The 12,590-nt window shown below is 52.8% G+C and overlaps 3 protein-coding genes across 3 annotated transcripts; 2 read left to right on the forward strand and 1 right to left on the reverse strand.

The window, feature by feature from the left end:
- Positions 1 to 215: 215 nt before the first annotated feature.
- Positions 216 to 2,644, forward strand: GT037_010812 (uncharacterized protein; the record flags this gene model as incomplete). Its single annotated transcript, XM_038935859.1, has 4 exons — positions 216 to 393; positions 428 to 708; positions 759 to 1,725; positions 1,815 to 2,644. The coding sequence occupies 4 exons, from the start codon at positions 216 to 218 to the stop codon at positions 2,642 to 2,644; spliced, it is 2,256 nt and encodes a 751-aa protein (XP_038781413.1).
- A 920-nt stretch (positions 2,645 to 3,564) lies between these two features.
- Positions 3,565 to 3,732, reverse strand: GT037_010813 (uncharacterized protein; the record flags this gene model as incomplete). Its single annotated transcript, XM_038935860.1, has 1 exon — positions 3,565 to 3,732. One exon carries the CDS (start codon positions 3,730 to 3,732, stop codon positions 3,565 to 3,567), a length of 168 nt encoding a protein of 55 aa, XP_038781414.1.
- Positions 3,733 to 5,291: 1,559 nt separating this feature from the next.
- Positions 5,292 to 9,548, forward strand: GT037_010814 (c2h2 transcription factor; the record flags this gene model as incomplete). The annotated part of the gene is made up of 3 exons (XM_038935861.1): positions 5,292 to 5,482; positions 7,392 to 8,081; positions 8,138 to 9,548. 3 exons carry the CDS (start codon positions 5,292 to 5,294, stop codon positions 9,546 to 9,548), a joined length of 2,292 nt encoding a protein of 763 aa, XP_038781415.1.
- Positions 9,549 to 12,590: the final 3,042 nt, after the last annotated feature.

Below are 12,590 nucleotides of genomic sequence, written 5' to 3' on the forward strand. Positions count from 1 at the left end.
AACAAGAGCAAACCTCATCCGGCGGCGCGCTCTCACAGACTGCCGCATGCGGCCACAGGTCTACAAAGACAAAGCCGCTACGATGCACATACAAGAGTTAGTAGCCGAAGAAACTGCTCAATCAATCTCTCCCGCATCTAGAAACCCTTCTCAACTCATATTTCATATCGCCAATTCCACCCGACGCCAGCATTGCCGCCGATTCAACAACCAGAATGAACGTCCTCAAAAACGTCGTTGGCCTTTTCAGTTCGCCTGCGAAGATAGCACTAGCCAAACCCTCTTCAGCAAAGAAACGCGACTATGAAGAAGTGTTTACTATCAAGTCCACAAGGAAAAGGAGTCGATCTTCATATGATCCAACCGAGTACCAGCGCGCTGTTTACGGTACTGGTGAGATGACGACTGTTTCTGACGAAGACGACAGGGAAGAAGAACATAAAAGAGAGAATGAAGAAGAAGAAGAAGAAGAAGAAGAAGAAGAAGAAGAAGAAGAAGAAGAAGAAGAAGAAGAAGAAGAAGAAGAAGAAGAAGAAGAAGAAGAAGAAGAAGAGAGAAATCAGGCGCAAGAACAACTACTCCAGGAACAACTACGCCACGTCCGCCCCACCGCCACTTCCAGATCTGTCCACAGACATACCCACGCCGTTCCATCTGTACCCCATCCCAAACCGGGCAGCGTGGGAAGCATTGCGCTCGATGCTGCACGTACACCGAATGACACACTAGACAAGACTGAAAGGCTATTGGCCACGAAGCCTGACAGTGAGGTCAAAAGGAAGAAGCTCGCAACTATAGCGCAAACAAGAGCGAAGAACAACGCGATTTTGGCACAGGCTCAGGCGGAAGGATATATGCAGGTACAAAGAGAAAAGACCACAAGAGTAACGACTGCTAGACCGAGGATGCAAATGGATCATGCACCTGTTACCAGAACCCCAAGTGCAACCACAGGTCTCACATGCGTGGAAGATGGAGATGAGAGCTCGAGCGAACAAGTGTCAACAATGCAGCAGGAGCTGAACAAAGACGTGAAAAACGACTGGACGATTACTAAACAGCACTACCACAGCTCACCCGCAACGCCTCAACGCCACTTCTCCCCCGTCCACCAAGAACCCACCAGTAGTAGCACCAACAATACCTCCAAGCTGGCCAGTAACCGCATATCCCACCCAACCGCCTGGCCCACTCTATCCCCATCTCAAAAATGGTCTACAGATCCTAACCTTCACGCTCGCCAACTCCAACGCAACCCCCAGCTCATTCTTGCCCAGCTCCCCAACGAACCAGCCTACGCTTTCCGCGACACAGAGCTGCGCGACACCATCTGGGCGCTCATGCACAGGATCGAAGATTTCGCCAAGACCTTTTTCCCACAGGAGCAGCAGCGGCGTGGCGCGCACGCTTCATCCCCTCTTGAAGACGGCGACGGCGCCAATAACAATGAGGATGATAGGGTGGAGATGGTGTTAGATGAACGTTTCTATTCGGGGCTGAGTCCGGAGACGGCGAGGGTGATTGCTTGTATAGCGTCCGGTGGACCTGGTGGGGTATCCGGGTGGCATGATTTGTTTTTGAACAGGGAGAAGATGCAGGCGCTTGTGTGCGGACTTATTGGTAACGTGGTTTCGGAGCAAGTTCTGCAGCATGGATTTTTCGGGGGCACAGAGGAAGGCGTGCAGCGAGTGAGGGAGGTTGAGAAGGATATGCGGGATTCTGATGGTGAGTAGATGAATTCCGAGCAAAGGAGCGATAGGAAGGAGGGAGGGGGAAAGGCAGACTAGGGATTCGCTAACAGTGTACCGCAACAGGATTTGATCGTAAGATCAAGTACGCAGCTGTGATCCGATCGTACTTACCGACGCCGATTACCTTGCCAGCCAATTTTAACGCCCACGTCAATATCATCGTTGGCGCGCTGTATACGCATCTCTCGCCCCTCCTGGCCCTCGTTACTCCAGATGATACACCAACGCTATCAATACTCTTCCCGCACCTCCAGACTCTCGTCGTCAGCGCCGGTCTTCTGAGTCTACATATGTCTCTCTCCCCTCACACAATCTACCACCACGTCCCGCTTCTCAAAGAAGATATGTACGTTTCCTCTTCGATGGAGTGTTTTAACGAACGCGCCATGCGGTTGAGTAATATGCGTACATCGCTGTCTTGTTTGTCTTCCCTCTCCTCTTCCCCTTCCTCCTTCAGACCGACGCAAGAGGACTTACAACGAGAAACAGTCAGAAGAAACACATTAAGTGAAACCGAGAAACGTCGAACAGGCGGCGATGTCCCTCTAGTACAAATTGCGTGTATGGAGGGCATCACTGCGTATAGGCGAGGAGGCTGGGAGAAGAATAAAACTGGCAGTAACGAGAACCCGGTTTTCGAAAAGAGCGAGTATCGAAACATGGGTATACGCGCGCGTATCCTAACCCACGGCTGGGCATATTGTCGCTGGGGTCGTGCGCGTAGCAGTAGTGACAGTACGCAGAACCCAGCTTTCCGAGACAATGAAGATACTGGTCGGAAGATCCACGGTGATGTGTGGAGGGACGGCGGCTTTGTGAACTTTTCCGATGTTGAAGGGGTGGTGGATTGGCCAGGGTATGGGGAAGGAGAAGAAGAGGTTGCTGAGAATTAACAAAAGGGGCGGAGAACGTTTTCAGGACGTATGCTGATGAAGAACATGAAGCAAGTTGTTTAAAAGCGGTGGTGTGGATCGATGAGAGTAGCAAGGGAGTTAATAGTATGTGGTAAACTGATAAGGGAGGAAAGACAAAAGTGATCTCTGGAAGAATGACGTATCTGGAGGAACTTTGGTTTCCTGATCTTTCAGCTGGAGGTAGATTTCGATGTAAAGACAACTATTCGGTTGATCGCCCCTGTTCTAACGATAATGTGGTGTCTTATGGTTGGCATTGGGCTGGAGAAATGCTGTATCGGAGTCATCGCGACTCGTAACCGCGTCCTATAGTGTGCATCATCTTCTTCTCCAGATAAATATCTTACCAACGTTTACATCGAAGAATGAACAGCAGCTACGATAAGAAAAGATGGCGCTACAAGACAGCCAAGATCAAACATTGACTAGAGAATGGGGAGTTTGTGGAAAACGGGTATATAGTAAAACCGCCGTGATGTTTTCAGATGACGTTCCTAAGACTGTGTCTTTGTAGAATTTCTCCAGCGCTGCTGTACATACACACGCAGCATGCTCTGTAGTCGTAGTGTTGTCTTTTCCGATTGTATAGATACACATTAGCTAACGTGTAGGTTGGGCTTTGTCGATGTCGCAGGGTGAGGCAGTCGAACGCCGCGAGTATACATCCGTGCCTCATCGAATCGGACATACTCCGTATCTATTAAGGGGAAGTGGAAAGATGAAGAGATGGGAAGTAGAGTACTGTCATAGACGAGCATTACTCAGTCCAAGCGATAACGTCGATCACTTGATGTCATGACGCAGCTAGATACATACCGAATCTATACTAGGTCCATACAGTATGCTGTTCATAAACCTCCATCCCATCGGATAACGTTGCCAGACCTACTGTGTCTGGCCTAATCGATCGTCGTGTTCATGTCAGAACAAACCGTTAGGGAAGGTCGATCCATCGGGGCTGAGATGCGTAGAGTGATATGCGGTTCCGGAAGCGGCAACGAGACTATGGGCTGATTCTCCATCATATCTTTCGTCACAACGCACCAGGGTATTTGGCGGGATGACATATGCCACGCCGCGAGTGCGCAGGTGGGTGACGTGCGGTTTCGCACATCACACTCTGGATGTATTATCCCGAAATGCGGGTTGAGGCTAGGGAGTTAGTACAGTGTAGATCTGACTAGACAAGGTGCTTTATCGTTCTCGATCGCATCGCGCCTCTGAAATGGTCGTTCGGTAAGCTGGGCTGGAGAGTTCGCACATGTTTGGCGTTCCACGGATAGGCAAGGAGAGGACGATTCAACATCACCTGGTTGACGTCACAGGGCTGACTTGCGCTCGTGTCGTCCATGGATATAGGGCCGAAAGACACCTGCTATTCCACCGAGGAACGCATCATCATTTCAGCGTCTGGTCCATCAATCCTTCGTCGAGCACTCATAGGCGGAAAGTCTGGAATCGGTATCCCGCCATCTATCCATGTTGCACATCAACGAAGATGAAGTTATGATCTCAGGGCAGTTGCCGATGGTCCTGCGTCGACATTTAGTGGCCCGATAACGTGACTTGGAAAAGGACCGAGCCCGCGCTAGAGATCCTAGCGTTGAAGCTTGAAATGCACATGCATGAAGCTCGAAGTGGAGAGTGGGTAAATGCGAGTAGGGCGATTTCGACGATGCAGAGTGGATTCAAGGAGCATTTTGAGGCGCCACAAGCGATGGTGTTTCGGACAATTTTGGAAAACTGTGACTGCTTGCTGGGATAAATGATTTGCCATGAGTCCTTGACGTCGCCTTGCCGATGGACGTGATTAATCATTGCGAGACCTGGCTGTTTAAGCGAGGAACATCAGGCTACTGACGTTAGTAGTGGTGGTACGTGGTCGTGATTCGTGATTCGTCCCTGGAGGTAGACGTGCCTGACGCCAAAAGGAATGACGCGCAGATGTGAACATGAGAAAGGGCCGTTTCGACCACGTAGTGCTGTGGCTGGCGGCGTTGGTTCACGACCCGGTAGCGGCATCGTTTGGACATGCGATGAGTTGGCCTCATGATCGCCTCTTTGTTGAAGCCAGCTGAGAAGTCGGTACAGAAAGCTTGTTGTCCGTGTCGGTCTGCCCAGTGCTCCAGTATCAGAATTGCTTTTAACCCCGCTGCCGCAATCGGCATGACAGTAAATCTCGTCTTGGAGTGTATGTAGTTGCGAATTGTCCCTATGCTTCCCATGGTACCGTGGACCGGCGGAAGAGGACAGGCTGTATTCCGGACTCTACATTGATAAGATCGGAAGATGCAATGTGCATGTTCTTGAAGCAGCCTAGGTGTCGATGCACTGTCGTGCGCTACTGGATAATAGATACTGTTATACCGGGTACGTCACCTCTGGCGGCAGTTGGCGGTGAAGCATGCTAGCCGGGATTGGAGTTGGAGTCCTGATGCGATATTGGGGGTTGGTGAATCTGACGATGCCTTGTCTCGCCACACTTGCTGCAAGAGATGGACCAAGAAACGCTGCGCTGAGCGTCGGAAGCGACGACGATTCAGCTCGAGGTACCGTGCGTGGTGAGAGATTGGATTGGTGGTTGGCATGGAGAGCTGAGACGAGCTGGACCCCAAGCTATCTGGCGATGGGTGAGCAGGTGAGTGACGTCGCACACGCAGCCATACTCTGGCTCGCAAGTCGGAAGTTGCACCGGTTGGGCCTTCCGCATGTGTTACTTGGCGGCGTTGGTAAACAAGCGAAGCGACAGCGGGAGAGCCGCCCCAACAAGTCCCGCCATGCCCGAGGAGCGCAGTCAGCCCGCGGACATGACGAGTGGTAGCGTGTACTGGTTCAAAACACTCTCGGAGTTGTCGTAATCCATCAACGACATGTTTGAGGTGCTTTCGTAAGTGTTTGACGGGGGCGGTGATGAGGTGTCTAACGTGACACACGCAAGTGGGATGGAATGGGACTGCGTGTAGGGCGGGATCCCCAATTCAGCACGACGTGGGAGAATGAGCTGCTGCAGGGTCCAATGAAACGAGCGCTCAAGACGTGAAGCGAACTGGGCGTGACGTTTGCAAGGATGGCTGGACTTGTGTAGGGCAGACTTACTTAGAGGACGGTATGAGAAGACTCCGGCGCTCGGATGCATCGTCACGGGGACAGGCTGCATGTTTCGAATATGCAACTGAGATCACCAGGAGGTGTACATTGTGCAAATGAAGCTTGTGAGGCGGCCGTGGGGGCTGGCTATCTTGTAGTTTTGTCCTGGTTGGTGGACGAGCACGACATTTCGGGTCGTCGGTACTGGAGCTGGAGAGTGGCAGTCAAGCATGCAACGACGACTGACGCACGTTGGCAAGCGACAGATTGTTACCCCAGAAATGTGAACCATGTAGACCATGGGGTAAAAAAGTAAGTTCAAGACCTGCCGAATATCTCTGCGATGGCTTTGGACTCTGGCGCTAGAGACCGCAACCGATGTGTAGGCTACAGAACATCGATACGCGACGCATGTCGTCGTCCCAACATCTTCAGAGTACGTACCGCATGTAGCGCAGGCTAATAGCAGCGGCGGCTGGTTAGTTGATTGCTTGTGTAAGAGAGCCCAAGACAGTCAAACAGCCGAGAGCAGTCCGGCCAAGGGCGACGCATTCTGCCGACCTGGCCGAGAGACTGGCTGACGGTTCGAAACGACCATGTTCAGCGCTGGGGATGTTCGAAGACGGGCTGGTGGTGGCTAGCACAGCGGGTAGGGATGAAGCATGTTGGGTGTGGTGCAGACCAAGACCCTTTTGAGTTCACAGCGGAGCAGAGCCATGTTAGTGAGTTGCAGATTGCAGAAGAGGGTGCATGGGCGTCAGCGGCGGTTCGCGTATATAGTTGGGATAGAGAGTTGAATGTATACGTTTATTTGGTATTGGTGGTGAGATTCCGGCAAGTGTAGAGTGTCGGTGAATACTCGGATGTCGCATGGTTGGCTACCCAGCTTCCATAGTACAGCGGTTGTCTGCGCCACGTGCAAGGACAAGGCCACGGTACTTTCCATCAGCGGCGGGCTTCTAGAAGGTGAGATATGTTGGTGATGCTACGGGCCAGGGTGGCTTGCAGAGGCGACGGCGTGACAGTAGACGCTTGGAGATGTCTCCATGCTCCGGCTCTAGTAGGGGCGCGTACCAGAAACCATGTGGCCGTGCGCAGTGCTCACCAGAAGTTGCCTCGGCCGGCAGTGCCGTTGCTCGCGAGGCGTGGGCATTTTGATGCTTATTCAGGATGGCATCGAGATGTTGTTGTGCCTGGCGATGGATTGGAGCAAGCAGGCGATTCGCGATAATTTCCGCGGTTATATCATGACGCTGCCGCCCTCGTCACTCGCATCGCACAATCACGGATCGCCCTTCGTCAGACTTGCATCTTGCCAGGAGCGACGCATACAGGCACAGTAGCGCCTGCCCGCAATTGGCCGTATCCACCCACCCATCGGCAGGGATCTCGAGGTCGGCCGCTCGTCGCTCGTCACCGCTCTGGCTCCCACCGACACGCATATAGTTTCCCACGCCCCGGCACGACTTGTTGCATAATTCCAGACAACTATCCCCGACCTATTTCAGCGACGTATTCTTGCTGAGTAGAAGAAGAAGTAACAAGCCACTGCTACTGCCAGCCACTATACACCATACGCCACACCCAAGCCCACGCACAGTCATCTGAAACTGCGCCTAACGAGTCGCCGTTCCACTAGCATTATTTCCCCACTGCCACATCTCTACACACCTTCGCCCACCGCGAAGCTGGATTCCTACGAGCAGCCGCCACCTCTCTCCCACTCGCCGCGTGAATCCACGGCAGCGAGCACCCCCATCAGCACTCCTGTCGAACAGCCATCGTCGCCGCATTTTGGCCGTGGTAAGAAGGACCCGAGTGCCGGCCTCTCCAACCTCTGGCACCGCAAGCCCCAAGAGCTTGTGGCCAGCCACCAGCCCAGCGAGGACGTCCTTTTCGAAGACGCGGGCGACTGCAGCTTCCCCCTCTTCCCCGAGGAGCCGCAACTGCACAGTGGCTTCGCCGACATGGCTACCGCCTCGCCCATCGACATCCAGACGCCCCCGCGCTATGGCTCCAACTCGCCCCAAAACCAGACGTCCAACCTGACGTCGGCCCTGCGACAGCAGGCCGAGGCCCAGCCCGACAACATGTCCACCACGCCCGGCCTGCTGAACCCAAACAACTTCGACTTCACCAATGGCCAGCGCCCGAGCATGAGCGAGCGCCACCCCTCCATCAGCATGCTCGGCTCCTCCTTCTACGGCAACAGCGGCGCCCGCCCCATCACCATGAAGGACCGCGGCCGCCGCGAGAGCACAAACATGGGCAGCTTCGCAGGCGGCATGAGCTGGGGCGGCCACTCGGTCGGGTCCTGGATCCGCGACGAGTAAGTATCCACTTTAAAATACCCGACACCAAATCCAAAACTGACTCTTGCACCAGCATCATGATGGGCACCTCACCCGCGCCTTTCGTCCAGGGCTCGCCTTCCTTCCACTCGTCTTCATACCTCCCCAAGATGGAAGCCGCCTTCATGAAGGACTTCACCTGCTGCGGCCTCACCCTCGCCTCGCTGCACGATCTCCTCCAGCATTTTGAGGAGACGCACGCCAACGCACCCGCTGCCCGCCCGCAACAACAGCAGCAGCCTCAGAACGGCTTCACAAACACGTCAGGCGCCCCTACCAGCTCGATTGCGCCAAGCCAGACACAGGGCGATGCCTACAACACGCAGAATGGCTTCCAGTCGCGGTCAGGCTCCATCGGCGCGCCACGTCAGCGCATCGGCTCCGTCAGTCGCTCCAACCTGTCGACTGTGCAGGACATGGACACACTGGATGACATGGAGATGGACGACATCGACTTCAACAACCTCGGTCCCATCGAGGAGCAGCAGAACATGCAGCAATTCCCAGTCCAGAACCAGTTCAACCAGAACCAAAATCAACAGCCACAGCTCAACGTCAACGTCAACCTCGCCAACAACATGCAAAACCACCAAGGCATGCGCACATCCACTCCTACCACGCCATCCGCCACACAGCAATTCAACCTCCAAAATAACCCCACCGTTTCGTCGGTCAACACGCCCACAATGGGCACCATGCCTATGCAAAATCACAACCTGACTTCGCCTGAATCGTCACATCCGGGCACTCCCGCCGAGCTCGACATGGACTTTGGTGGTTTCAACCCAATGATGGGCATGGACATGAACATGAACATGGGCATGAACTTTGGCAACGGCAACGGCAACTTTGGCATGGGCGCATTTGACAACAACGGCACCATCGATCAGCCCGGCAAGCGTCTCTTCAGCAAGCAAGGTGGCGGTCTGAACCAGGCTCAGCTACAAGCAGCGCTCAAGAACTACCAGCTTAGCGGAAACGACCAGAGCGAGATGGCCAGGAGGTTACGAGAGCAACAGCTCATCAACGGCGCGAGCATACCCCAGTTCCCCTTCCCAGAAGAGGTCAAGCCATTCCGATGCCCAGTCATTGGCTGTGAGAAGGCATACAAGAACCAAAACGGTCTCAAGTACCACAAGCAGCATGGTCACCAGAACCAGCAACTCAAGGAGAACGACGACGGTACCTTCTCGATTGTCGATCCCCTGACATCCATCCCGTACCCCGGCACCGTCGGCATGGAGAAGGAGAAACCTTACCGTTGCGAAGTATGTGGCAAGCGATACAAGAACCTCAACGGTCTCAAATACCACCGCTCACACGCCCCTCACTGCAATCCCGAGCTAGCGATGCAGAAGCTTGGCCTTACTTCCAATCTCCAAAATCTACAGAACGCAAACGTCGCAGGTGCTGGAATGGGTGGCATTGACCCCTCCATGTTTTAAACCACTTACCTTCTTCGAGAACGTTTCTCGACGCGTCTCGCCACACTTGTACCCTTCTTCAATACCCAAATCTTCCAAACTCGCGACGACGACGATTGCAGCTTTTGCCCCATCAATGTTTGATTTTCCATGGACGACAGACAAAAAAAGTCATGACTGGTTCTACCGTCTCTTGTTTCCTGCATCTACCTGGCGTTACACTTTGGATTTGAAGATTCAATACAGTATCTTCTACCACCAAATAGGCTAGGCTCGATTTCTTGGATAAAGAGCTCCACTACGTTTTTCGCTTCCTTCGTACACCTCTCTTGAAGACGTACATCTCCCGTTTTGATACGGCGGCAGCGTCACAGCAGCAACAACGACGCTTGGTATGACGAAATCGATGTGCATAAAGAGGTGTTTTTTTGGTTGGCCATCTCTCTTCTATTGTGTTTTTAACGCGGAATATCCCCCTCTTGAATTGTCGAATAGACTTGGGTCTCTTTCTTTTCCAATGGCGTTCTCGTCCTCTCATAGTAGAGCAAACAACAAAAGTCTTCAAAATGCGTTTATACAACGACGGCGTCTTTCTTTTTCTGTTACCTGGTCGTCTACTCGCGTAAATAGTTGATTAGACCATGGCGGCTGTCCTGACGAGTCTTTTCATTTCAGATTGAGAGACGATGGGGGCTTCATAATACCACACTCTACACACGTTACTACTTTACCATCTGCCTCTTGTTTGCACTAATCATGATCACATCCAATTGTCGTCGTGATCATATTGTAGGAAAAGACATCTGATACATGTATTGCTTACTTGCTGGCTCAAGTCAAAGTAGGACGAAGACAAGTCATAGTGTTGCGTGTGGCGTAGACCCTTGCCACTAACTGAACCTTTAGCTCCCATGTTTCTCTCTCTCCTCCTCTCCGCCCGTGCGCATGCACCGAAATCACATGCATGTATGCCCAGCGCTACTCCCAGCGTCCAACACTCTAATGCGAACCAAAATGTCTTGCATGTGTCTCTCTCGCATCGACTAATCTCCACTCGCACCTTCCTTGCTTGAACTTGCACACCGCTACTGATGTGCCGGGCTACTTGTTCGCTAGGATCCTCTCGGCGGCATAGAAGAACCTAAGAACACCTTTCAATTGTCTAGTTGCCGCCCCGGTTTGCTTAGTATATACGTTGAAAGTGGAGAAGGAACCTCAAAAGGGAATTATCTGGGGGTAATAGAAACTCATCCAGACCCGCTTTTACACGGGCAAAGTAGTCACTGGGGCTAGGTATCGCGGGATTGCAATTTTATAAGTGTGTTTTGTTATGATGATGATTGTCTTATACGCGGGATTGGTGCAGGACGGAGCGGAGATTAAAATATACAATAGAACCCGCAGGAGCGATGCAGTTGTGATTGCATATGGTAAGGTGTCGTGTGCTCTGTTCACGCTGTACCGCATTGCAGGTGGACATGGGTATATTGGACTGTCTAGTTGTGTAGTATAACGTCCGGGTGACTCGAGAATCTATAGGGTTTGCAAGCATCCCCCCCCACACATCCAAAGGACGACTTCAACTGATTCATTCGTCGATGTACGTTTCCACATCGCCGGTATTGCGGCTCTGCGACGATCGCTATATGATAATCGCACCTTGTCCAGACCCTTTTTTCCCTTTTTCCACTTGCTTTGCCTTTGTCCTCTACCGAACTCAACCCGCTCCGTTGAATCATGACACAAGATTATTTTTATGCACTCTATTGCCACCCCCAGTAGTTGACAGCAAACCGTCCATCTATTGGCCTCCTAGCTCCTCAATCCATTCTATCCAATCACGCCGCGCCGTCCTAACCCTCCCGGCTAACTACGGCGGCGGCGGCGGGCGGGCGAATTGAGAGAGCAAGAAACCTAGGTCATGCGGCTCTGCAGCTGAAGCCAAGCCCATACGTGCGAAGAGAGAGAAAAAAAAAGGGTCAATGCTCGATCGGGCTTTGCGACCAGGGCTTGCCCACATAGAGCAGTCCGCTTGCATGACGCGCATTCGGCTGATGTCCTCTGAGCGCGCGGCTTGTGGCGGGAACAAAGCGTTCTCTTGGCATTTGGCCGCCGGCTCGACGGTGGCGTCTCGAGTCATCTCATTCACCACGTGCACACTTGACAATAGACAGCTACCTGGACGTCGCATCGACCGCTGCTATGTGCGTGTGTATGTGTGTGTGTGTGTGTGGCAAAACATCAGGCTAGTGGCTCGTGACAGAACTTGGCTTTGATACCTCGTGGGTGTGGCTTGCTGGCATGCAAGGGAATCCCTTTGTTACAGGATTTGCGGCGTAAAGAGGGACCCTGCGCTGAAGCACGGTTCCCGCGCGCAAATGCTGGGTAGCTCGGTACCAGTAGTGTGAACGGGCGTGCTGTACTGAATAGGGCGACGGTTCCGAGTGTGGTTTCTTAGTTGATGGTCACGATGTTTTTCATGCTTGGGCGTCACTGCCATTCCTGTACCTGAAGGGGTGCATGTCCGAAGAAATAAGCGTCATTATGATACATGTAGTGGGAGACGGGAGGTACGTGTGATCGGAGTATCTTCCTTGGTTCTCTTGCGCTTGCAGAAATGATGGACCGCGGCGCGTAGGAGCAAGGAGCGAGGGTTCTGGTTGGAGAAGGGGCAAAGAGGGATGCCTATTCGATGATTTAAAGTGTATATTTCGGAAATGGTGACATGGGAATGTAGCAGTGAAGTCGATTTGCGTTGTCATGCTGCGGAGTGAACTCTGGATTCGTCGGTCTCGCAATGACAGCTCAGTGCATGTTGGGAGGCTACGACAATGCGCGTTTTGACATGACTCTCTTCAATGCTGATGGAGGATATAATCAAGTCAACCACCTGATATGTCCACAGATGAATGTCGCGTTGTCGTGTTGTCGTAGAACGCGGGCAGGCGCTACTTGGCGCTCAAACTGTCGCGCGTCCCTCCGCACCCGCTGGTGCGGAATCTTGACAATACCACATCCACAGCTCTCTTCGCAGCTCCTCTTCCTGCAGGTATCATTCACATT

Source organism: Alternaria burnsii, assembly GCF_013036055.1.
Source record: "Alternaria burnsii strain CBS107.38 chromosome Unknown 751, whole genome shotgun sequence".
NCBI classification, from domain to species: Eukaryota; Fungi; Ascomycota; class Dothideomycetes; order Pleosporales; family Pleosporaceae; genus Alternaria; species Alternaria burnsii.